This window comes from Chroicocephalus ridibundus, chromosome 8, assembly GCF_963924245.1.
Source record: "Chroicocephalus ridibundus chromosome 8, bChrRid1.1, whole genome shotgun sequence".
NCBI classification, from domain to species: Eukaryota; Metazoa; Chordata; class Aves; order Charadriiformes; family Laridae; genus Chroicocephalus; species Chroicocephalus ridibundus.
In genome coordinates, this window is record NC_086291.1 from 22,244,739 (window position 1) to 22,271,590 (window position 26,852).

A 26,852-nucleotide genomic window follows, 5' to 3' on the forward strand; every position below is an offset into this window, starting at 1 on the left:
AGATACTTGTCAGTGAGACAGTCTGGAGAAAATAGTGTGGCTGAGATGACCATACAGACCCTTTAAAAATGAAATAGAAACTGAAAGGGCTGACAGTTGGGAATACCAGTATCTTGGAAAGGAAAAGCACCCCTGAAGGAGAATGTGGTTTATCAGATGTTGAAGGACAGATGATAAATTTCATATTACTTAAAGCTGTTACTTACGCCAAAGGCACATGAACTGCAATGTAGCTATAACATAGTATACTGTTTTATGCATTATGAATGCAACCATTAGGATAAAAGCCTTCCAGCATTCTATACAGACAGCTATGTTCCTACACAAAGTCAGTCTTTAGTAATTATGAAGAATCTGAGGCAATTCACAGTCTATATTCATACTGTAATTTAAGCCTTCTGGGTTGGGAAACAGTTGTCTGCCATCTATTGTAAAAGAGGAAAAAAGCAAAAATACTACATAGGCTAATACTTAGCAGATTAAATAAGAAAGTAGGGAAGAAGAACGCAAGTAGAATTATACAAATAAAAATAACAGATTAAAGCAGAAGAAAATGTATGCAGTAACAGAAAAACCTGAAATTTAAAGGATAATTCTGTCTCTCTCAGCTTAGGGACAGTCAAAGTAAAGAAACAAGAGAGGCAGTGGGTATTTGGGTTTACAACAGTCAGTCTGAATGAGGTAATGTTCTTTATTCCTTATTCTATAGTGACCCTTTTTAATAAGATTTTTCCTCAGTCTAGTATGGTGTTCCTACTAGGTAATATGCTGACAATCTACTGGAAGAAAACTACTGTAGCCGAAAATTGAGCTCTTTCACAGGGAGAATGAAACGAGAGAGTAAGAACTAAAGCTGACATAATTCCAGAAACAGATGCTTTCTCATTTCTGTTAGGATGCTTTGGGACTCCCTAGCTGTCCTGCGCTGGCTGAGAAAGGATGTCTCAGCATGAAGAGATCTCTGGGTTACATGACTCTCTTGCTCGCTGTCTTCCTGGACCTCTGAGACACTTGTTGGTATCATAGGCTTCAGTCAGCTCTGATTTACATTATGATAAGCAGGTTCTCCTGGCAACACCAAGACTGCAGTACTGCAAGTGATTTATGACCGTGTTAGCCCTTCTCCTCTTGTCTTTTATTGAATACACATCAGCAGTTCTTGAAAAGCGAACCTGTAATCTTTAGGAAATTGCAGCAGAAATGCCAGGCTCTAGCACTGATTTCTTCTGAGTTCCTTATCAATAGTAAAGGAGTGTGCACATATCACTAAAAATTTTGTATACAGTGATGCTTTTTGGTGGTTTTTATTCCATGCATGAATTAATCACACATACCGAGTCTGATTTAGTTTTACTGAAACACAAGGGAATGTACTTACGAATAAAAATTCCTATTACTACTACCCTGTGAAATGTCTTTTCAATCAACAACTGTAGAGAATTTCCTGCTACAAACTGACTATTTAGTCCATGAAATTATGAAAGAAAATCTCTTATTTCACCTTATGGAACCACTGATTGTTATTTCAGCACTTCTTTTTTTCCTGCTCGTGATACAGATTGATGTGTATCCTGTAATTAAAGGAATATGCACAAGAATGCAAATATAGGTTCAGTCTCTGCTCTTGAAGTAATATATAAATTATTAGCTACTCACAGGAATTGAAAAGAACACTTAGAATTGAGGAAACTGTACTGCAACTTTTTAATGAGTTTTGTAAAATTTAATAAGAATTTCTGAAAATGTGGAATCATTTCCATCAATTAGTATGTTGGTACTTGCAACGTTACATGGTCAAATACCATTGACTTTAAAGATATTTAATTGTGTTTTGGTGGTTTTCTGAAATAGGAGCACTGAGGTAAACCTTTCCAGGCAAATGTGTCCTGTCCTGCGCAAAAGAGAAGAGCACTCCCAGAGGGCAGCAACACACGCGCTTTCTGACCAAGAGCTCGCACAGTGCTGTAGGAGGGAGGATGAATCAGTGAGAATGGCTGAGGTTGTCTTAATACAAGTAACATCCTATCAGTTGAAATGTAAGTACTCTAAGAAACTTTTCTGGGAAACAGAGGGAAAGTCACCGCTTTGTACGGTGTTTTTTAAAAAATACTGTATAAGCTATCTTCTTTTGTAATTGAGGCAATACTAACAAAGAAATTAATGAATTGCAAGTGACTTAAAGCCTAGAGGGAATGTAAGGCATGACAATTATGTTCAGAATAACATTCTTGAACTTGAGGCCACACATAATTTGTGATACTTTTCATAGCACTGACTTGATCACTTTTTTCCTTTCTTTTCCATAGCACAGTATTTTAGATCTGCTCAATCCCAACTGCACATTCCATCAGATCGCCCAATGTGTAGTTACAAGTTATGAGTGAGAACTCTGTAATGTTTAGATGATAAATTCAGTAAGTGATTTTGAAGACTTTAGAGCAAAAGGGAAGAGCTGCATGGCCCGAAGACTTATTAGTTTGAGACAAATTTGTTTATTTCCCATGTAAGAAAATGCCCTTATGACATCCTCTGTCAGAATAAAGCACTCAAAGGTAATGAATTTCAACTGTATTTCTAGGATGATGCAGGGCTGAGAGTTTATGATGCAGGTATGTTAAATTGTTCAGTTTTGGAGGAATAGATTAACTGTCTTTTTGAGCTTCTGTCTATAGTTTATTTTCTGTGATAGTTCTGATGAAAGTAGGGAGCACAAGATTTGTTTCTGGGAGGAGGGAGTGAACTGGGAAGGAGAGGAGTTTCTAAAGTACCAAAAAGACTTCTCCTCTCTTCATGTGAGATTAAAGGGAGGAAAAAGCCCCCCAAATACCATTAAAATGAGCTATGTTCTTAGAGGGCAGCAGAGTGACAGAAAGCAAGCCCTTCTGATACAGCTGACAAGAAACCAAATCACAGAAGTCAGAAACTATAGACTAGGCTCTGGTCTACTAAAAACAGTCAGAACAACTGCTATCTTAGTATAAATAAGCTCGCTCTGCCTTTTAACTTCTCCTTAAATCAGTAGTTCATTTGATATATTTTTAATCTTTTTTAAGAAACTGGTTCATGTATATCTTTTCTTTGTGTTTGTATGTGAGCTCAGACTACGAACTGCAGAGATGGCATAATGAAGGTTAATCGTGCTCTCAGGTTCATGTGACTCTCATGAATTAGAAATAACTTACTAAAACAGAGGAGGCTCAACCAAATCAAATCTAAAAATACTTCCTGCAGAGTTCATAACAGACTAAATGACGCTTCCAGACAGCTGCAATATAATTTTGCCAAGCTGAAATAAAATAAATGCCAAGAAAGTGTCAGAGTGAACAAAGGAAGGGCCCCTCCTGTGTCACTTTACAAATATTTTTTCAACGTTATTCCTTTAGTAAACAGGGATGGAATAAGAATGGGAAGAGCCAGAAACATTAAAAACCAAACAGGTCTGGACCACACCTTCCTCCAGTTGATACAGGAGTATACATTTCGGAAATGTTTCATAATTTGAAATCAAACACACAAACAGCATTCTCTCCCTTATTTTGGTAAACACTGGAACATGGTCAGTCCATGAACTCGGCATTATATTGTGAAATAGCTGTGTGACTGCTGAGGAAACTAAGGAAGAATGAGTCCTGTGCTTTTGTTCTTCCCACAGAGAGCTATGCAGCATTTCAAGGCAGGGAGGAATACAAAAATGGATACAGGCTCGCCTCGCCTCTTCCCAAGATATCTGCCACTGCAAATGAACCAGTGTGACAAGAACAGTAAATACTTTATTATATTAATAGCAATAATTAACATCTTCAGGAGGAAAGGGGGAAACAATTCTTTGTGCTGTTCATGTAATAGTAAAACAATCTAATACTCATTAAGAATTGTATCCCCAGGGCATAATCTGGAGGTAGACGACCTATATAGTTTCCAAAGTCTTAATCTTATAAAGAGAGGAAGTGGTCTTAGATCATCTGGAAGTGAGTTGTACTTTACACACTAGAAAGGCTTGAAGGGTTTGGAACACAGTTTTCATTAAGGACAAGGGATCAATTTGTGTCACTTGGCAAATAATTCTACTGCACTTTCATCTTTTAAGGTTCAGTCAGTAAAGAGTAAATTAATTTTACAGTGAGGGTTTCCTGACAGGCATGCTGTGGAAACTCCATGGAGATGGAAGCTCTCCCAGCAGCATAGTTAATCAGCCAACTCCCAAGTGCCATAGGAGCTCCTCAGGACTCCACAAAACTACTTAATGTGGGTTAATTGTAGGTTATCCAACCTCAAGTTCTTTATTCAACCAAATTTTAATTCACCAAAAGATATTAAGTATTTAAGACCAGAACAAGTCCGAGTGAACTCTTTTCCATTTCACTGTCTTTCAAATTGCTCCTTAATTTCTCTTCGGTGATAATAATGATTTTAATTTAGACAGAGACTTTAATCTAAGGGTGTCACAGTATTTTAACATGGTCAGTCCAGCCCAGCAAAAAGGAGGAGCTCGAAAATCCTGTTACCTCCCATATGGTATGAACATTCTGTGTTCTTGTCATGGATATGAAACTACAGTTAAATTCCTAAAACCCTGGAGTGACTGCAATACAGATAGAACTGAATGTAACATCTGTTGATTGTAGTTGAATACTCTTGTGATGAAACCTAAGCCCCTAAGCTGTAGGTCTGGTATAAAAAGGATATCCTATATATGATATAAATATATCTTTTGTATAACTCTCAGTAGCATGTCTATATGCTACGTCACAATGTATGGAGAATATGTGTGCATGTATGAGACAACATCACATAAATGCACTTTGTTTCTAGATTATGTACAATAAATGCTTAACACTAGGTGACAACATATTATCTCACCATTAAACGTGGTAAATCGTATGTTATTGTGAAGCAGTTGTTATGTAGAGCTTAAATCCCTAAATTCTTATTCAGTTAGACAGGCTAAGGATTAAGGATTTTGCTCCATATTGTCTGTTCACCAAACATAATTACTTGGTTGCAAGTGTGCATGGTAAAAGAAATTGTGTTGTCTGTCACTGTGTACAGAAACAAAAGGTATCATTCTCTTTTTCACACTCTGCTATTGCACTGTTCTCAAAATAGTCTCTGCAAATTGAGCTGAAAAAAAAAGACATGAATTCAAAACTGCTATATCTGTGTTTTGTAGATTTCCAGTCGTGGTGTTAGCAAATAATGAAACAGTGTCTGCACGATAACTAATAGAAAAATGATTAGCAAAATCCTTAGCAAGTATAAATGATGCTTAGCTCCATAGGCCTTTCTGTGTATGAAACACAACTCTGAGCTTATCTTAAGGTGGTTGTTAATGGTGATGCTGACTACTAAATGTCAGTGTATTATGCAAATTTAGCTGTCTTCTCAAAAAGTATTGAGCCCCATTGTGTCTTTTGATATCTAGGAGTAAACCTGGAGTGACCATCTTCAAAATAGCACCTTGTTTACACCAGTTTAAGGGATGTCAGAAGTTTGTTCTCTGGGCATTGCTTTTGCTCATTGGTTCACCAGATAAATAGAATGAAAACACTCAGGGTGATCTATCCTTTCCAAAGCATAATAATTCTGTTTATTGTCTGGGGGGAAAAATCTTAATAGCTGCCTGATGAACTCAGAGGAACTTGTAATAATGGAGGTGTTTGTTGGAGTATGCTGATTTATTTGACTGGTAAGGTCTTATCAGAATAAAATATTTATGCAACAGTTTTAGATAGCTAACGATGAACAGGGAGTAAATAGCAGCATGACTTTCTTTGTTAAAAATCTTTCAAGGAGAGGAGAAAAGGCAATTGAGGATTCCACTGCACTAGGACTAGAACGGGTCCAGCTCCTGACCCAGCTTGACTTCTCTGAGAACCTGTGGTGACAGAAATGACCCTAAAAAAATGTCATGTTATTTCAGCTTAGGATTCCTTTAGTGAGGAGGAGGGAAGGAGAAAATGGGGGCAAGGATGTTAGATAATGGTGGCCAGATCCTGTCTCATCTCCCTAGCTTTTTAGTGCTGTGTGGGTGTCAGGCCCAGGCATAGCCAGGAAGTACTGGCTTGGGGACAGCAGGATCACTCTAGGACTCAGTAACACCACAAAATTATGACAAAGAATTTAGTTAGAGTCAGATCGTCAACTGGTATAATTCTGCATGTCTGATGGTGCTCAGGGGCTGCAGCATCTCTCAGTTAGAAGTAGAGACCTGAGTTAAGGTAATTTTATGCTATCCTCGTGCACGATATACAACCTGAACGGCCAAAGCAAAACAGCTTATCAGAAGGGTTACAAGCATCCTCAATATAATTCTGTTTTGTTCTTTCAAAATATCTGCAGTCCACAGAATCATTCAAGCAATATGCTGCCTGCATTGATCTGCTGTGGATGGCTCCTTCCCTTAAAGTACAATCACTTTGTCTGGTATTAATGAAGAAATTAATTCCCATTCTCGCTTTCCTGCAGCTCATATATTGGCTTTTACAGTTCTCAGCTTCAGAAGTTTCTTTTTCCCTTTCATGAATCTTTGGAAACAGCAGAGCAAAAATATCTAAGAAATCCAAACTTGGGAAAACTTTCAAAAGGGGTTTTAGTTTTTTCAGGCAGTAAAAGAAAGAGAGTACTGAAATAGGAAAATAAAATCATTCTTTCCCCAAGGACTTGGAGTGCAGTGTGATTGTATTTTTCTGATAAAATGGATTTTATAACTCTGCAGCATGAATAAAAAAAACCCCTGTAAACCAGTTCTGTAAGACAGAACTTTTAGGATCAGATACCTCTCTGATGTTCTTTGGTCATAAGTCAATCCTTAGTCCTTGCCTCTCTTTACCTGCTGCAGTGCAGGTATTGTTTGCAACTACATTGATCCTTGAACAGAAACATTGGCCGAGGTGTCCTAAAGCTTTTTAATTGTACCTCAGACTAACTTAACTCCAACATGTTCCTTTTCTAGTTAGAGAATAAGGAAATTTATTGCCTTGAGATTGTGATACACAAATCCCTTGTGAACCCCATGATAACAGTCATCTTGTTTACCCTGTTTAATCTTTCTCATCTGGAAGTTATCTGTTGTTTCTTCTGGCTACTGTATGATTTCCTCAAAAGAAAAAATCTAAACAGAACCAGAAGAGGATGGCTTAGCAGTTCCCAGGTACACAATGAAAGAGTTACTCCTCAATAGCAGAGTTCAAAGCAAATCCATACTCTGGATCCATTCATAATTATATATTCATAGTAGGCCTACAGCACAATATTTGTTTCCCAGTTAGACAAGAAAACGTGGGCATTACCTTGAGAAGTTTTAGTAACATTTTTTATATTACTGAAAGGCTATTAGGTCTCGTGAAGTTCTGGAAAGCACCTTCTGGACTCATTGTATACTCCATCTGTTACCTGTCAGAAAGACAACTGTTGGAGCTGGGCAGACTGTCTGCAGAAAATATCATGTGGTCTTGTTCTAACCACAAAGTAACTGATATCAAACTGGTGTCCTCAAGTGTCTTTGGCAAAAGCTGAAGTATTGACCCACCTGAAACCTTTCCTTGAAGATTTGTTACAAATCTGTCTCTGAAAGCATCCAACATTCCAGTTTATATGGTTAATTTTGACTGGTCAGATTAGTCATATGTGCTTGTTTTTTGAATCCTGACAGGATAAGTATTTCTAGTGTAAATACTTGTCTAATTTAAGAACATGAATTTCTGCAAATAATTAAGTTTGCAACTTTAGAATTGTAGGTATATCTATGCTGTTGAAAATCTAATACCAAAAATGGTCTTGAAAATGAACAAAGTGAAAGTATAAGTATGGATGATACTAGCTTTTTTGGTTTGGTTTTTGTTTTTTTTTTAAATCTTAGTGAAATATCCTGATAGTATTTGCTTAAGTCTTCATACAATGTGAGAGAATACTAAGAGTTAGAAATGCTATTTCCTGTTTTGGTAGCAACATAGGAAATGCAATCTCACCTTAGAATAGTATTGATATTTTCATTTATGATGACAACTAATACAACGGCTTCTATTCATACACATGCGTCTGTCTATCTATCTGGACCCATCTTGCAAAGATCTATATGTTATAGTAGGAAAAATAAGCAAATAAAACTGAAAAATTATTTTAAAATCCAAGCATGTCATTTTCCCCCTTATCCTTTAAAATGCATTTATGTCATTGTGCTCATTATTTAAAGATATGAATAAATGACTTCAAAATCTAGCAAATGATGTTGCAAGAAACTATAAAACTAGTAGGAAAGAGCTTTTTTCTTTGTTGCAAGCTACTTGAGACTAATGGCTAGCTAAAGAGTGTTAAAACCTCGGAACAGCTGTAAATCACATCGTGTAGGAGTCTGTTTCAAATATATACTAGCTTATTCCTTGCTTTGTTTGCTTTCTGACACATTGCTCAGACATATGTTGAAGGAAAATCAATCTTCTCTTAGTCTTTTACTCTTCCCTGCCATTGAATAGTACTTAATATTCTTCTGTAAGGCTTCAGTGACTGATCCCTTTCTTTCTCTTTTTATCCTTGAGTGTATACAATGAGTCAGAGATCCCTTGCCTATTTTCTCTAATTTTTCATATTTTTTTGGCATTACTTTCTAAAAAGTACAACAGGAGCATATATTTCTCCTCCCTACTAATCAGGGAAACAGATACTGCTTTGTAAGCATTACTTAACTCTGTTTGGTTTTGTCTTGAACAACAGTAGGGACTGAGTCTGAGTATGAAGAACTGGGGAAAAAAAATGGCAGCAGTGGAGTGTGCTAGGCTGTCATACTCTTCTGGGAAGTGCTGAGCGCCCCATCGCATAGTTAAAAATAGACTGCGCTGTATACTTAATACTAAAGCTAAGCAGATAATTTGATCTAAACAATTTAACAAAATTAGCTTCCTCTTTACTAGAATCAGTCTACAGACAGAGTACTATTTTCAGCAACATTTCTATAAATATTTTCTGGTGTGTAGCTATTTTATGAATAATTCACAAAACTGAATGCTGAAATTTGAGCTACTTTGGATTGATAAGCCACAAAATATATTGGTATTTCTTAAATGAGTAGATGAAATTTGTTATCCTGTACAAATGCAAGTACAAATTATAAACTCATGTTCAAAAATATATTACAATAGTCACGCAACATTCTCCTCTGTCCCCTACTTTGCTGCTAGAAAAGGAGTACAAATAATTTTTAACCTACATTTGTTTAAAAATTCGAATGACTATTTGTGAAAGGTTTTCTTTCTGTTTTCCTTCCTATCTACCGAGGACAGTGCATTAGGAAAGAAAAATACTGACTCATTTAATCTTTTTCATCCTTGGGAGAGGAGCATCTTGCACTGCTGTGCTTGTCCATCAAGGAGATAATCTTTGGTGGGCATAGGCCTACTGACCTGGTCACAGGTGCGGTAACATTCTAACTCACAACTGATTGATGTTGCAAGTGAGAAATGAACCTTGCTTTCCTGCTGTGGCCATCACTTTCTTTGGAGATCTCTTAGTTTTGTCCTTGGTGGGAGGCAGCGGGAGGTATAGCCGTAGGGCTTTCTTTAGGCAAACAGCAGTGTATTTTTTAATGACATATATCCCGGTCACAATCTGCTTTGGTACTGTTAGTCTTACTTTTAATATGCTCTTTTATTAATAGGTCAGTACCTTTATGAAAGACAAAACAGTCCTCAAGATATTGTCATGTTTTTTCAGATATTTCATTTTTCAGTGTTTCCAGAGTGTTCCCAGTAGAATTATTTATTTTAATCTCACATCATATCATTTGGGTTTCCTGTTACCTTCCCTTCCTAAGCCTATTCCTTCCACTTTTCAGAGTACCTTGTAGATTTTTCACAATGTGCCCACTATTTAGCACAGTCTGCTAAGTCCTTATTACTGCCATCCTTCTTCCCATCGCAAGCTACCAGAGTATCAAGTTGGCTCATTTCAGATTGATTTTGTATTTTATCCTATAAGGATGCTCTCTCATGCATTCAGTGTTTATAATATAGGCATTGTTCCAAACAACACAATTCAGAAGAAACAATTTTTTGTGCCATGTGACAACTGAAGTTGCAAAAGAAGTATCTGGATGCACTTATCTGCTCAGTTCTCATTTTCTAAGTCTGGGCTCTTGAGCCATTAGTTCTGTGTACAGGCTTTGGCTATAAGCCCATGTAAGGCTAGTTAAAGGCATCTAACCGGGTTCCCCTTGGCTTTGGTGGGACACAAACCCAAGAAGAAAAGCTGCAAAGAAGTTCCAGTGCCCACTGACCTTGACTGGACACTGAACAAGTCAAGCCTCCAGATGTACCCTAGCATGTATCTACTGCTCGGTCTGGAGTCAGTCTTCATCCCCAAGAGACGTTCACTTGTAGAAAACAGATTTTGTAAAGGAATGTACCAGAAACTATACCTATCATGCTGGTTCTTGCTTCAGAATCAGTGGTGCAAAAAATTGAGAAGAAAGGCCCAGTGAAAATGATGATGTTCTTGCCCCTCAACAAAACAAGAGTACAAGTCAGCAATACGTGTATATATGCAGTTGTTCTTAAGCTTGTATGGATCCCTCTGTGCTACACCTAAGCTGCCTGGCTATGGCAATGTCCATACTGCAACTGGGTACATGACTGTACAGTGGTTTGCTGGAAAGGTTTTCCTCTGGCATGCCTCATGGCAAACAGTGCAGGGCGTCTAGAATGTAGCTCTGAATTGGATTTAGATGTCAGTTTTAAAAGTCAGCAGTGGCATAGCCTGTATCCACAGTTAGGCATTTAAGGGTTTATTCCGAAGTTCCCATTACTTCCAGTGTTATCTTTGTTCTTTCAGCCAGTTACTCTTCAAGGAAGTTAATCTTCAAGTAGAGTCTTGTAATGAATAGACAGCATGGCACTCACTTATACTGTGGAATCAGCCTTGTCATTTTGTCAGGCAAGAATTCCCCCAGCATCAATGAGTGTAGGTCTGAGCACACTGGTCCTAATGAAAACAGAAGTGCAAAGCCTTATTGACTGGAAATGGGGAGGATGTGCCCTGTTTAGCGTAAAGATATCTCTAATAGGATGTTGCCGATTTTAAAATGCTCTGAATTCAGAGTTCCGCAGAAAAAGCAGAAACTCTGAAGTAATAGGCCTGATATCCGAATGTGAATTATCTGACTGGATATCTTTTTTTTTTTAAATTTTAAATTACCAAGTAGATTATTTAAGCTATTTCTTAAGCTTGTGTTTAAATGGTGATAGGTATGCTGATCATTAGTTCCTCCTGCTACAGTCAATGCTTTGTTTGAGCAGACTCGTGTTAAAAAATGGCCTCCCCAAAACAACTAATATCTAAAAAAAGGGTACCTTTAGGCTGTGGGTTTTTTTGTGGTTTCCCCCCCTCCCCCTCCCCCAATGCCTGTCATGAAGCATTTTAGTTAAACTGATCCTAATTGGAGTAACTGTTCCAGAATTGGGATATATGCCCTTGGAAGGATAGCTGGAAGTCTTTCCAGTCCAATGAACTTACTAGAGCTGTCTGCTGTGAACTTTTAAGTAAACATATATGGTGCGTGAACCATAATCATGCGAATTCTTGTCATCTCGGGATGTTTTCCTTAGGTTAACAGTGCATTTGGCTTGAAATGCATTTATTTGTAGCTCAGAGGATTTGGTTTCAATTATTATTAAAAATAATAATAGAAATAATAAAAATCAGCATATGAAGTGATATGGAGGGGACTGGAGGAATCTGTCAAAACTTAGCAAAACTCTTGAGAATCTCTCAAAACTGAAAAATATCAAAACAATTCCTGGAAAAAGAAGCCATCCTCTAAAGACAACTGAATACGGCAAAAGCAATTGTCTAGCAGTTAAGGGGATCTATAAGGAACATGGCTGGTCAGAAAGATTGTAAAGATTCCAAGATTGCAAACAAGGAGTGTGAGGGTACAGAATAACAATTAGCATTTTGGAGGGAGAAGAAAGGAGAAGCTAAGGACTTTGGTATGAAATTAGCTAATCATAGCATATTTTCTGCAGAGGAAGCAAAAATATTAGAGAAGAAAGTACATTTACTAGTTTGCTTTCTTAAAAATTGCAAATATTTGGGAAACTAACGATGACATGAGACAGTAAGTGTTTAGAACTGTAATTTCCTGAAACTTTGAAGAGCTTATGATGAGAATGATGTAGTAGGGGTCTTAGTATTTTGTAATTTCTAGTACTTCTCCTGATTCAAATGCATTGGACAAGCACTAACTTACATACAATATTATTTTGTAAGAGAGACTTGAATGAGTGTTCCAGATGTGGTGCTGAGAAATTTAAAAGCTGTTTAAATTGAAAGAAACTCTAAAGATCTCAGAAAATTGCAATAGCAACATTCACTCTAGATAAGGACAAGAGCAATTATTTAAAGCCACTAGGGTACCATATGTAAATGTAAGGCCAGTAATTGGAACTTTGGATACACTAATTTTACTCTGTCACTGCAGTGAAGATACTTACATTTGCTGACTTGAACTTTAACATAATACGTATATGGTTATGAGAAAGCAAGTCCAGAGGGCAAAGAAAGATCAGCAAAAGACTACGACTACAGCACAGAAATTTGAACTCCTTGAATTGTGCTGCATAGATTGCTGATCACAGCAAGAAGTATGTAAGGGAAAGAAGGTAGACTTGTATTTCTATACCGTCTGCTAATATGGAAGTATTTGTTTTAGCAGTCTCCGCAGGACTAGTGTAGCAGAAGGTAATTAAAAATTATTTTTCTAAACTTATTAGAAAGGATTAGAATGCAAATCAGCTATCTCACCTTGTGATGGCCACAACTGACAGATTTTTTGATGTCATAAGTTAACCTGTAATATCACAGAATGTAGAAATATGATGCATATGTAACTCCAGAATTTTTATGTGCAAATTCAGTAGAGAAGTAAAGATACAGCCAATCTCACTATTTATACACTTTCCTACCTTAGAGGAACATCTCTTATCATTTGCTTCTGGTTTCAGTATATTTTTCTGGGCCAGGAGGGACTTCTGTAGGTCTGGAAACTGTAAATTTTGTGTGACAAGCATGGAATATAGCTTGCAGTTTACTCATGTACCTTTCAGCTGCATTTTTGCATATCTAGTTTCATTGCACGTGTTACTAACACACGTTATCTTGAGCTGGTTAAACAATAATGTCTGTATCATTTTCACATATTAATCATAAAGAGAAATAAAAGCAAGAGCACTTGCAAAATTCGTGTTGGGGATCAAGGAGGTGTCTGGGAGTCAGTAAATTCCTGCCTGTTAGGTGGCAGGCAGAGGGGGAAGTAGGATTAGCCTTTAGGTTAAAGAGTCAGAGGGGAACTTGAGGCTTTGAAAAAACAAAAATGCAGGATACCGTAGTCTTTGCTTGTGGCTAAAGCTGATCTTCATGGGAGATGGTTAACACATTGTTTTTTATGTTCTGATAGTTGTGTGTGTATTCAGAGACAGGATGGAAAACAGGTCAGTGGCAGTCTTTGTGTCTTGAGCTGTTTTTAGGATACATTCAAACAGGACTGGCTATTGTTGCAAGTCCGAGAACAAGCCTATCCATGAAGCGGATGTCCTCCATGTGGACCAGGAATACACATAGGACAAAGATATGACTCATTCTGCATATGTGATGCAACGTGTATCTCAAAAAATCTTTCAGAATACCTCAAAAGGAGTATAAGCAGTGGGGACTAAAGAGTTGCTGAAAAACATATTAAATCATTGGGAGAGTAGTAGTACTAGAATAAATTTATTTAGAAAGGGGACAGACTAAGAAGTGTAAGAATAATAAACTATTTACAGAAACTAAATTTGTTTATTCTACTGAATTTACTTCAGTGCAAGTGGGCAAGGATATTATATCCTTTGTCTAAAAAAGGAGAGATTTATACCAATAGATAATTATTTCTCAAATATAAAAAATAATACAAACCCAGTGTCATTAAGTAGAAGTCAGTTTAACTAAGAGTCATGGCTGTCAGTTACCTAAGAGTTGTTGTGGACAAAGTGGTAAAGAAGGTGGATCACAGTATATTGTACAACTTTTCTACATCTCCTATAGGACAAAAATAATGCCCAGGAAATACCTCAGTATCTCACTAACAAAATAATTAAATTTTCCAATCATTCTGAATTGATCAATCAAAGAACTTCACCAAGGTCTATCCTTGTGGCCTGTAGTTTGCTGCTGAAGAATTTGAGAAATATAAATTCAGTCTTACTGGCTATTATTTATGATAACACTGCACCGGGAAGATATATAGAAAATGCCTTAGACATAAATCATCATTTTGTAAAAATACCAGTGTTTCTTTTTGCCATAGAGTTTTATAAAGTTCAGTATTTACTGAAATTTTTTTAGGACCTGATGAAAGCAAATGCCAAAACAAAATTGTACGAGCTCACAATTACTGTTTGTGTACATTGGATAAAGCTATTTTTCCTCCAGGAAAAATACCATACCCAACAGAGCCTGACTGAAAAACAGGATCAGAAACAAAGAAACCACTAGATATCTCAGATTACCCGAGACATAAGCAGAGGATGTCACATACTGAGCCTTTTGACATGGTATCCTACAGCATTCTTGTAGTCAAACTGGGAAGTTATGAGTTGGATGGGTGGATTACACAGCAGGTAGAAAAATGATTGGACTAGTAAGGAGGTAGTGGTTTGAAGTCTAGCTTGCAGCTGGTAGTGAGAGGCACTGCTGAGGGGTTGATACTGTTTAACATCTTCAGGATGATGAAGCAGAATGACCCCAAATTAGTGGAAATAGTGGAAGGTCAGAGCTGCTGTTCAGAGGGGCTCTGAAATGCTGGAGGTATGGGCTGGAAGACCTCCAAAGGTCTCTGCTTGCACTGATGAGAAAGTTTCATCACCTATTTTGTATAAAACAGCTTCAGACTATTAAGGAGCTCATGAAAACGTTTTTGGCATGTATTTAAGGATGCATTTGCCACGAATAACCAAGTATTATTTTAATTTGGTATTGATTAACTGAAAGGTTAATATCATGCCCTGTGTTTGTCCTCAGGAAAACAAGTTTTATTACACTACATTTCATTACGATTTTTTTTTTTTTTGAGATGCACTTAATTTTTTTTTCATTTAATTTCTATATGTGCATGTCTTGAAATAATTACCAGGAGGGGTAAACTCCAAAAGAGTAATCCAAGGTTGCGATTTTGGCAGATTTTACTGTACTGTTGTCATGACGACATCCTGACTGGGGAGCCAGGGCCATAGAACAGATCCTGGGAATGCACTGAGACTGATAGCGGGGAAAGTCTGCCCAGCCCTTTACTCCTCTTAGCAGATTCATTCCTGAAAGTATGTTCAGTAACTCCTGTTCAAGATAAATCAGTTATCAGAATAGAAATTACGTCCATGCTGAATAAAGTGAATATAAAGTTGTAACTGACACCTTGAACAAGGCTTTTTGTGTATCTGAGAAATAGCCTCTGATTTGAAAAGTAAATCACTGAGTGTATTAGAAAGGCTAATTCAAAAGAAAATGATCTGTTGAATGATGCTGATCCCATAGGAAATGGAATTTTACCTTGAAGCAAACAACCACAATTTTGAACATTCTTTGAAGCATATATTTTAAAATAATTCTGTGGCTAAGTTGAGGTGACAGAAGTAACTGTCAAGCTTAAATTTGCTTTTCAGAAACCTTTTCTCTGAATAAGGTATTCCCAAAAAGCTTTCAATTCATTGTCATGGGCAGGGCATATTATAAATAATTTAGGAGGTCACAGTTCTCCAAGAAAACTTAAGAACTTAGCAATTCTGATTTTGTTAACCAGTATTTTATTGTTCATTTCTACAATGAGTTTATTTTGATGGAATAATTTGAATATTACTTAATATCTATGTTTTTCTTATTTAATACAGTTGTGAACTTTTGTGATGTCTGAGCTTATCTGGCTTTTTTTGTAACAAAACACTGGACATACTTAGTAGTTGATTTCTGCAAATACGGTTTAGTTACTAAATATTCAAAGTTCCCTACTTTATGCTTCAGAAAAAGCGTTATTTGTTGTACATTCTCGTTTGCTACTCTGCCTGACATGCACCTCTCTATTCTTTATGCAAGTGCCCAGAAACACCTGTGATGACAGCAAATAATATTGATCTGAGATCTCATTGTAAATTCAAACCTGTCACACACTTGCTTTGAGAACTGAGAGTGCATATGTCTACAGCTGTATCTAAATTTGTCTTACCGTCATCTATTCTATGTCCTGTTTATTACTTGGTATAGTAGCTCAGTGTTACAACTACACTGTTTTCTATGTATTTTCTTGGAAAGGTCTCAATACCTCATATTAAAAATGCACAGAATCTTATTATAAGAAGGTAGGTTTCTTAGAATAATATGTAAGAGGTTTTACAAAATGAAAAAAATAATTGCAGTAGGAAGGCTGAGACCGAACAACCCCATTTAATATGACTAAGCAAGTGTGTGACAGGTTTGTGTTTATAATCTCAGATCAATAATATTTGCTGTCACCACAGGTGTTAATGTATTCTAAATGTACTGAAGTTCCTATTTCTGTAAATCCAATTTTAAAACTGAAGTCCAAACTCAAGTAAGACCTGCAATTTCATATCTGGAAAACTATTTAAGTGCTTAGTTATCTTGCTGAAAGGGATACACTGAAACACAAAGTGTTTTCTGAAAGGAGTGGTTCTAAAAAAGGAGGTCCATGAAAATATAAAACTGTGTTTTTTAATAACATGCACCAATAATTTAAGAATAATATTATTCACGGTGCTGTGATTGGCACTTAATAAGAGAGTTCATGAAGCTGCAGTCCTCTGAACTGAGTGAGTCTTTTCCAGTTGTTCTGGCTCCCCCCTTATGGGTTACTTTACAGCTTCAGGAGGATGTAAACACTGTTTCCTAAAAACATAGGAGTGAAAAGGGGTACTTGCTTTCAGAATTTGCTTAAACTGCTGTTATGCTGATTGATACCTGCGTTTCAGTGAAGAAAGTAAATAGAAATATTCAATCTGCATTCACAGTTACAAGGATTTGTTTGGTTAGAAGGCAGCACAGCAGACAGATGACTGTTTTTCAGGGGAATGCAGGATGAAAAAATTACATTCGTGTTAATTTGGGCTGCTTTAGGTTAGTTATTTAAGTGATTTAAAAGCTTGAGAAAGGCTCAGAAGGGGCCAGAATATTAAAACTACTTTAATTTCTCCTGAGGAAAAAAGTTTTAAGTAAATAAGAGTGCGTATTTTGTGAATAATTACATAATATGACTTACTTTCTTGTGAAAAGACATAAATACAGAAGCAGCTGGGTAAGAGTTTATAAAATTCCATACCCATAGGCCAAGCTACTTTTGGCTCTAACTCACGTTCCGATTTATGATTATTTACTGACTTATGAAAAATATGCCTAGTTGTTTCTTTTGATTTTCTGATAAGTAAACCTCAGTCATGAAGTTGAAGAGGGCAATAGGACAGTATGAAAAAAAGTATACGCTATGTGTGATACCACCATGAAACTTTAAATAAGAAATTATTGTGTATACTCCTGTATCCGTTAATACAGTTACCTCCTCAGTGTTAACTGCCTGTGTCACCTTTTTGTGCTGTTTCCTTCCCTAAGCATGCACGTTTTGTGGTGTATTTAGTTCATTAATATGGACCAGTCATATTGACAGAAAAGGTAGTTATTAGGAAACTATTTCTAGAAGCTGGCCAGTAAAGATGAAGACTAGAGATCATTTAGTTTTAGTCAACACAGAGCTATCTAGACAAATGTTACTAATTTTTCTTTGTCTGATACATAGGTTATTTCCCTATTTATTACAAAATCTTTTAGTACTATTCCCAATGAGATGGTCTTACAAATGGGGATGAGAAAATCCATACAGGGGGCAGACAGTGAAAGGTATCAAGTGTCCATCAGTGGTGGATGGGTGTCCTTCAGATAGCGAGATAATAATGTGTCATAATCAGAATTGTTAAAGTTCCAACTTTTTGTCCATTTTGAAATTAGAGTTCCATGCAGCTTTCACTACAAAACAGTCACCTTTGCACTTCCGTTTAACTTATATTCTTACTTCTTGGATGACATGCACTGTCTTTTCTGGTTAATATTCAATGTGTTCCAGTAAAAATATAACAATCAAAAGAATAAAGTTTTTGAATTGGTGGTAAAGATAACTTAGTACTGAAGTAAGAGGAACTGCGTCCTCTAGAAAATGAATTTCTTTCTAGTGTTAGAAAAATGTCCCAGCTGACTGAATAAAGGCATCGTTAAGATATTTATCAGCTGTTTTTTCTTTTTAGCAAGCTCAACAAAAACATCATTAATGCCAGTACGACGTACATGAAGATTGATGCTGTGTACTTTGAGAGTTCTTAAGAGATCTCCCTGTGAATGCATTAAGATCATTTTGTTTTAGGAAAAAAAAAGTGAGTAAAAGTACTGAAGGGGGACACCTGTGGAGCTGTTTTTTCTTTCTTTCTTTTTTTTTGTGAAAGAACTCCTTTTTGAAAAATGAGGTCAGATCAGGTGAACAGTAAATTGTTTTGTTCTGCAGGTGCACCAAGTGCATGCTTATTAGCTGACCATGTGGGAAGCAGTGCACACTGTATCTTTCTATTAAATGAGTACGATTTAAGCTCTTTGATCTTCTTTCAGAATTCTTGAAATACATGAGTGTTTAACTCCTGAATGTTTTTCTGGAGACCATTCAAAGTATTTCTAAGAGTAACATGTACTGTTAACGTATGTCTGTGTTTTACTGGCTTGGAGGACTGAGATTTCTGATGGCTAGTTTCTTAGGTAGAATGATTAACATGTATAGAAACACGGTTCTTGTGCCACACAACTAGGTTTAAAAATATGTGAATAACAGATCTGGTCTGGAATTCTGAGGTATGTTATTTCTTTCTCTTTTTATCATACTTAGGCTTAAATGAAAGAATTGCTGAAATTTTCAGTTCGTTTCTATAAATAAGAGCAGTTTTCCACTTGTTCCTGAATGCTCCCTCATGACAAGAATTCTGTATTCAAACCCAGGCACAGGAAGTCCTCACTTTCTCTAGGTTTCATCTTAGACAAGAAATCCACTGCCTTGTGGAGCGAAGCAGTAGGATAAATTGCAGTTCTTGTGGAAGATGGTCTCTGAGAGGACTCCTCCCAGACTACTGCTGCAAAGATTTACACAAGGCTTTTGAATCTTACCCGGCTATCAGTGAAGATCCAGTAAGAATGCCTGTTGTCATACTACGGGATTGAAAAAGGGGATTTCAGTGCCCCAGATAGACTGGACCTTCTCTGAGGACTCCCTGTTCATTTCTTAATAGGCCCCTTTTGAACTTCATGGATTTGAACTTGAAATTTCTGTCTTAAATCTGTAGCCAACTAGAAACACAATTTTTAGAGCTATAGCTGGATGTTGTTTTAACAGCTGTTACACTGCATTTCCTGTTCCTGACAGTCACCTTCTCTGCTTCAGCTTTTTCTTCTTTGCCTATTTTGTGAATTGTTCCTCCTTTATTGGCTTATGACTTGACCAAATATAGAAGAAAGGTGGAAGCCCAGTTACCTGAAGGCAATACGCATCTAATGGGAAAATAATTGTTTCCTATGAGAAAACAATTACTTAGTATATGTATACACGTTTGTGTTTATATATACAGAAATAATTATTTTTGAGATTCTATATAATGTATACAATCAGTGTATGAGCACATTCAAAGAAGTAGCAGTGATAATAGTAGTGAACAACAGGGGAATTTGTTTTTAGCTACAGGAAAAAAAGTTGTCTTCACATAGCATCAACAGTTTTAAAAAGCTCTTAAAGACCATGTGATGTCTGATAGCACCAGAAGAGTTAGCAGTCACGCAGATCTCACTCACATGCATGCTTTTTGCATAGTCTCTTCTAATATCTTCATATATGTTGCTAAAAATGATGTAGTGAATATCTTTCTGTGATTTTATATGCCATATGGCAGATGTGTATCTTTGAGCGTGGATGAATAGGAAATATATGAAGTATCTTTTTTTCCAGGACTGAAAGGTGAGAAGGCATTGTATTGACCATTACAGGAAAAAAACAGTAGTGTTAACAACAATCTTTGGTCTTTACCCATTGACTGAATTATTAGCGTGAGAGTAACATAACTGGAGTGACACCTGGGAGAAGACCCAGGATATATGGATAGCAATAGGATGTTCTTCAATGGCTATTGAATCATGGTGCTCAGAAATGGGAGAGCAGACACCAAGCGAGAGTTGACCATGTGCAGCAGTTAATGATTTAGAGCATTCTTAAATCATGCAGGCTAAATAACCATATATGATTTTCGTATTGACTAACTACTGATACTTTAGGAAACAGGGTAAATTAATTTCCAAGTAGCTAATGAGTTTTCCATTTAATTTTGCAGTGCATTGTAGTACTATGAGTCATAATTCCAACAAAAATAGTGTATTATGGTAATCCTTGTTTGTCCATAGTATTCTTGTTATAAAATCTCATAATAGGATGAATTAATTTATATTGCAAAGCAGCATGAAAGCAGTGCACTCTTCCTACTGACAAGTTCTTGAAATCTGGGGAAAAGAAAGATTTTAGTGGCTAGTTTTGTAGTCTGATTATGTGTGAAAATTGCACATTTTTAATATCTAGAAAAACAACCATTCCAAAGACCAAAATGCAAAGTGTAATTAAGCATTCAAAAATAGATGACTGGTTTTAAATTTGCTTTTATTTTTTAATGTTATTATTCCCAAACATCCTATCATTCTAAGCAATGAATACAGATAGCAGTTGCTTTCTGTAACTGCCCTTACTTAGCTTCTGTTTGGGATTGTACTTGGCAGTCTTCTTCTGAAACATTTTTTTGTGAAATTCAAATAACTGAAGCCCAACAGATGTAGGATATACAGCCATTATAAAACTTTAAAGGCATAAAGTTCATTAACTGCATTGAAAAATGAACATATTTTCCAGGTTTATTTAAATTTTCAAAATTAAACTTTAAAAATGCCATCTAGACTTTGAAACCTGATGAACTTGATTTCTATGTGGCGCAGCATTACATCACTATAAAATGCTTACTTCATTATACTAGTGTGATTATCAAATGATGTCCAGCAAAAGCAACTCTTATAAAATAAATCTACTTTACATACTATGAAGGTCATTACAGAAATCTCCAGGCTTACAGGAAAACAGCACAGAGATGCCACCTAGCAGTAACTCTTAGAAATTTCCTAATATTTAATAGTTCCTTCTTTCAAGATACTGAACTTAAGCGTAGGAGAAAGGAAAGATTTGATATTCCAAGCCCTTTCCCTATGGCTGGCTTCCTGCTGAATATCTACCCACCCTGCTGGAAATAAGGCTTTACTGAAATATATTATCATTTCTTGTATTTTCTATATAAATACAGAGGAAAAATTAGAATCAAATTAACAGATATAACATTTAAGTAACAAAATTGTTATTCTGTAATTAGCAGTGAGAGCGTTTAAAATTAATCAATAGTGAGCTGTCTTCCATTTGTTAAAGAAGAATTTCTAGAGCTGGTCAATATTCTATATTGTGTTTAGCATAAAAAAATGAAATAAAAAAGGATGGGCAGTAAATTACTATGGTTGAAATAAAATCTTAATGTACCAGAGATTTAGAAATAAACTATATATCTATTTTGTTACATATTTTACCATAAGAGGGCGATACTTAAACACTTTACAATCAGTAAATAACCTAGTAAGTTTAGCATAAAAGCCCTGTCATAATAAGAGTGCCTGTGGACAGCAGTCTTGAGTCATTGATGGCCTGGTACTAAATCAAAGCTTTTTTTTCTCAGGCATTATTTTAAAGTCGTTTATCAGTAAAATAAGTTATTACTTGAATATTAATTATGTAGGACATGAATAGGAACGAATTGTGTATACTTTGACATATCTGATGTGATTTATTTTCATAAACTGAACAGTTTGTGAGTGTCAAGGGCATGTAAAAAGTTGTCTTACTAGTCATGATAATGTTGCACAATTTTTTTTGTAAAAGAAAGAATCTATCACCCCCTTGTTTCCTACAAGTAATTTCATATATTTGCTTCCCAACCTGCAGGGCAGAAAATTACTATTCCATTTCAATTTAGCATAAAGCAAGATAAATAGCTGAGCACTACTTCCACTTCTAAAGTGAGATTTCAGTCACAACTTGTACTTATTTGCTAAAAAAAACACTGTAAGCATTTTTACATGTATCATTTTTCACAGAAATATGAAAACTGTTGTTCATAGTCAACAAAACTAAATGATTATCTGCTGTGTGGCATCTTTTTTAAGCTTAATGTGGTGTAGCATCTTAACCAAGGATCTGAGTAACCATTTGATTTCATGTTTTTATTTCTGAAAACCCAATTTAGCTCTGATAAGTACCAGACTTTGATTAAGGGCTCTTATTTTTACATAATCTTAAGGACTTTTGAGCGTTCTGGCTCATGACCCCTTCACAAAGTTAAAAGAGCCTGCAATGAACGTTTTAATATCCCTGAAAATGTCACAGAGAGTGATGAATAAAAGGCCATTTTTATGCCCTCTGCACAGTATGCCACAGTAAAAAGGGCTAGAAGCAAAGTTTCAAAAGTTAATTTATGCCATTTCATTCCAGTGGCTCATCCTGCTTTTTCGTGCTGGATGGTGATAGACACATGAGATGGAGCTTTTCTTCCCACTGTTATTTTGGGGCATATCTCCAACACCTGAACTAAAAGAATAATTCTGCCAGCTGAAGCTCATTTGCTTCGTTAGTGGTTTTACTCTTCTGTGGATAGACAGTGATATGAATTTTGCTTTTCCTGCTTTCATGCAGGTTCTTTAAGTCTCTCAACTTTAATAGATCTCAGTAAGTGTAACAGAAGATAGAAAAATAAAGAAAAATGAGTGTGTGGGATTATAATTATAACGTGACCATGTGCTGCTATTCACACAGATGTGGAACTTCCGTGCATTGCCTGATGAGTCTCTTTACAGACATAGCAATACCTGATACTTTCAAATAGCTCCTATTTAATAATCCTGATATAATTAATTATTTAGCTAATGTTATTAATCCTATATCACCTCCTGCTTTTTTACGTTGTCACTGTATCTTACTGATTAAAAAGCAGTCAGAATACTGCAGCTGTAAATCACATTTCCAATGAATTGCTTTTTAAGTTCTACCTTCATATTTTTAAAGAGGAAAATAGCTTCCATATTGTTAGAAATTCAGTACATATTTGCGTATGATTAAGTTATGTGATTAATGCCTTTTTTTAAAGGAAAAAGAAAACCTGCCAGAAGAGCTGAACATTGCCTCATACGGCTGTCTGGTACGTAAACGGTATCGTTAAAATGACATTCACCACCATACAATGTAAATTGTGGCAAGACGGTACAGACTACTGCTGGTAATGGACTGCAATGCTCTAAGAATGCTTTCTCTCCTGTTACTTTTCTATGATGCTCACAGTTACAAGATTGCATGTCACAAAAAGACAAATGGGACAAGTTCTACATCTGTAAGATGCAGCACTACAGACATCTGCAGGCCTGGGAGGGGGTCAGTCATTATTGCTCTTAAGTGGTACAGTGCAATTCTGATTTTTTTGATGATTTAATCTAAAATCACCTTCACAGGCATGGCTGCATGGCTAAAACATGTTGTTTACTTTTATCATTACTTCAATATCAGATGCGATCTTTTGGCAACCCGCACACGTTTGAAAATATGGGAACTCCGCCGCAGCCCAGCGCGTGGCTGTTAGTCCTAAAATCAGTGTCTTCACGTGACAGAGCCTCCGGTTCCGCTCCAAACAAGTGTATTTCCAGCGGCAGGCTGTCGGTCGGTGCCTGCTCCCAGCCGTGCCCAGCTGCTTCCCCGGCACTGGTGCAGTCACCGAGCGCTATGAATCCCTCTTTGCCCGGAATGGGACCCATCGCCGTTGGGCCAGCCGGACGACTACCGGCCGGCAGCCGCGGACGAGCCCCGGCGGCCGCCCCTTCCCTGTGCCGCCGGTACAACTTGTGCTGGGGTGGTGCCGGGAGGAGACTGCGGGAGATGTGCGGGCTCTGGGTGCCGGTGCCGTGGCCCCGCTGCAGCCTGCCCGCGCCCATAACCGCCCCCCCCTCCGCCCCGACCGCTTGCCTCCCCGCTCCCCCGCCTCGCACCGCGAAGCCGCTAATCCCCGGGAGCGGGGACAGCCGCTTCCGCCACGAACTCTCCCGGCCTGGCCTATCGGACAGCCAAGGACGCGCACCCGCATCTCCCCGCAGCCATCCGGCCGCCCGGCAGCGCCGCATCGCCCGCCTCGTGCGGGCCGGCACCGCCTCGCCTTGCTCCGCCGCCGGGGCGAACTTGCCGTCGGCGGGGCTCGCCCGGCCGGCTCCTACCTTGGAGGGGTCGAGGCCGGCCAGCAAGGACAGCAGCAGGAGGTTGAGGATGTTGGCGGGCGCCCGCATCCTGACGCCGGGGCTGCCTCTCCGCGCCGCTCCCCTCGGTCATTCACTCCGCTCCCGCTGCAGCAGCCGCGCTTTCCGCCCGCCCGCCGGAGCCCGAGTGGAGGCGGCAGCGGCAGCCGCCCGGGGGACGCTCATTCCGCGGGCAGCCTCGGCGCGGGGAGGGCGGGCGGGCGAGGACGGCGCTGCCCGTGCTGCCGGAGCGGCTCGGCTGCCCCGTCCCACCCCCGCCCCTCCCCTCCGCCCCCGGCCGGCCCACCCCAAAAGTTTGGGGCTGGGAGACGGCGGCGAGCGCGGCTGGAGGGGCGTGTGGAGCGGGGCGGCGGATGTGACATCACCGCCGCTGTGCGGGAGCCGCGCACCGCTCGCGGAGGACGGGCGGGATGAGCTGAGGGGCGCGACCCGGCGGGCGGAGGGCGCGGTGTCCCCTCTCACGGGGCGGCTCTTGGTCCCCATCACCCGAACTTCGCGCCCGGCGGCGGCTGGCGGAGGCTCCTTTCTCCGTGTAGGTGCGGCGCTCCCGAAAGGGGCACCCTGGCCCTGGGAAGGGGGCGAGGGCAGGCTGTTGTGGAGAGCCGCAGGGGGAGAGGGGTTTCGTCTGGGGGATCCCACCCTTTCACTCCCTCACCTGGAAGGATAAGTCAGGGCTTGTCTAGGCCCCGAAGAGGGGAAGGCTACGGGTCTGCTTTCCAGCTGGACCATGGGCCAGCAAGACACTATCATGTCTCCTTGCTTTAGCCAGTGAGCTGTGGTAGGAAGGCCTGTATATGTGAAGGTTGGTGGAGGTCTCTGGTTCAGGAGTCCTTTGGGGGTCCCTCCCAAGGACACGTCGTAGCATGCAGCCAGGAGTTCCCTTTATTTCAACCAGCGTATCTGCAGTCAGGCAGCATTGTGTTGCCAGCCAGGGCTCTGGGTGGGCTCCTGTCTACCTGTGCAGCAGCTCATGGTCACTCTTGCATGCCTACAGATGTGGACGTGCAGGCCGGGGTGTGATTTGGCTGCTGCAGGGTTGCACCTTCAGCACAGCTGAATGTGGCCCAGATGTAAATCACACTTAGAACAGCCCCATCCTGTTAGTGTGGGCAAAGGATGCTAAAGTTTCGATTGTTTTACCTTGCAAGACTCGAGCTCGTGATCTACGGTCAGGATAACCTTAGTTATAAGATTATAACTTAGATTATTATAAATGATTTTTTCAGCTTTACATGGTAAAAATGTATTAGCTTTACAGTTGGAATTTTTTGGTCTTGATTAGATTCTCTGGGGTCTACATCATGTACTTTTTCAGTAGCTAGCACAGAAAAGCCAAAACCGTTGCAGATTTTTAGGTGCTATGTAATCTCAACAAACAGAAAAATAGACAAAAATATCCTGACAGAAGCAAAACTTCAGTATAAAAAAAAAAAACACACACACACACAAATCCAAGCTTGGGAGGGTGTTTTGGTTGAGTGTCTATTAGGGTGAGTGTCCTGGTTTGAGGTAAAACAGAACCAATTTTCTGTTCAGTAATTTTACTTTTCAGTTAAGTCTCTTCTAACCAACTGAACTCTCTGAAAATAACGATGTATTTTTTTAGGTAGTAGTCCACTTCCAGATTGATAAGACCTGATGTTTATAATTCATACCAAGGAATGGTAGGCAGAGATGCTCTTGCTTATACTTATCGCTATGACAACCAAGGTCAGCTGATTTCATTAATTTGTTCCATTGGAGGGTTGGAAGTGGAAGAGCGTAGAGGGGTCGCACCTGCAGGGAGGAGGGGACAGAACAGGTGACTCAAAACTGACCCAACAGGTATTCCATCCCATCTGCATCATGCTGAGGAAAAAGCTCTTTCTTTAATGGCTGGCATCCAAGTAGGACTCTCTCTGTTCGTCTGCCTTTGATCCCAATCTGTGCATTCCTGAATTCAGCTCCTGTCCATCACCGAGTCCGGTCTGGGACTTCCCCAGTGCCTTCCAGTGACATGATCATCATCCTGGGAGCTTGATACTGGTTTTATATATACTATATATATTTTTTTTAAAAAAAAATTATTATCTTTCCATTTTGTTATTAATATTTCATTAAAGTAGTTTTGTTTTAAACTAACAAGTCTCTCTCATCCTGTCCCTGAAGGGAAATGCTCTCCCTTCTCTGAAAGGAAGAGGAGTAAAAGAGAGGATCTGTCATTCATTTTAGTGGCCAGCCCAGCCCGAACCACGACGATGAGTATGGACAGGGCATGGTTTTCTAACTTACTCTCTCCTAGTCTACAGGATTGGTGCCTTTTGTCTTCAGAGACTGCTGCTGAAAGCCAAATGCAGCAGAAATTGTTCTGCCCACATTCTAGCTGAAAAGATTGC

General features: G+C 38.6%; 1 protein-coding gene across 1 annotated transcript in view; it reads right to left on the reverse strand.

Annotated features, from left to right (window-relative positions):
* The window catches only part of OLFM3 (olfactomedin 3), a 63,382-nt gene extending 38,557 nt beyond the window's left edge, over positions 1–24,825 (reverse strand). Inside the window, exon 1 of the mRNA XM_063344632.1 lies at positions 24,439–24,825. Coding sequence (XP_063200702.1) covers positions 24,439–24,507 — 69 coding nt within the window. The 5' untranslated portion in view covers positions 24,508–24,825. The remainder of the gene's footprint in view (positions 1–24,438) is intronic.
* Positions 24,826–26,852: the final 2,027 nt, after the last annotated feature.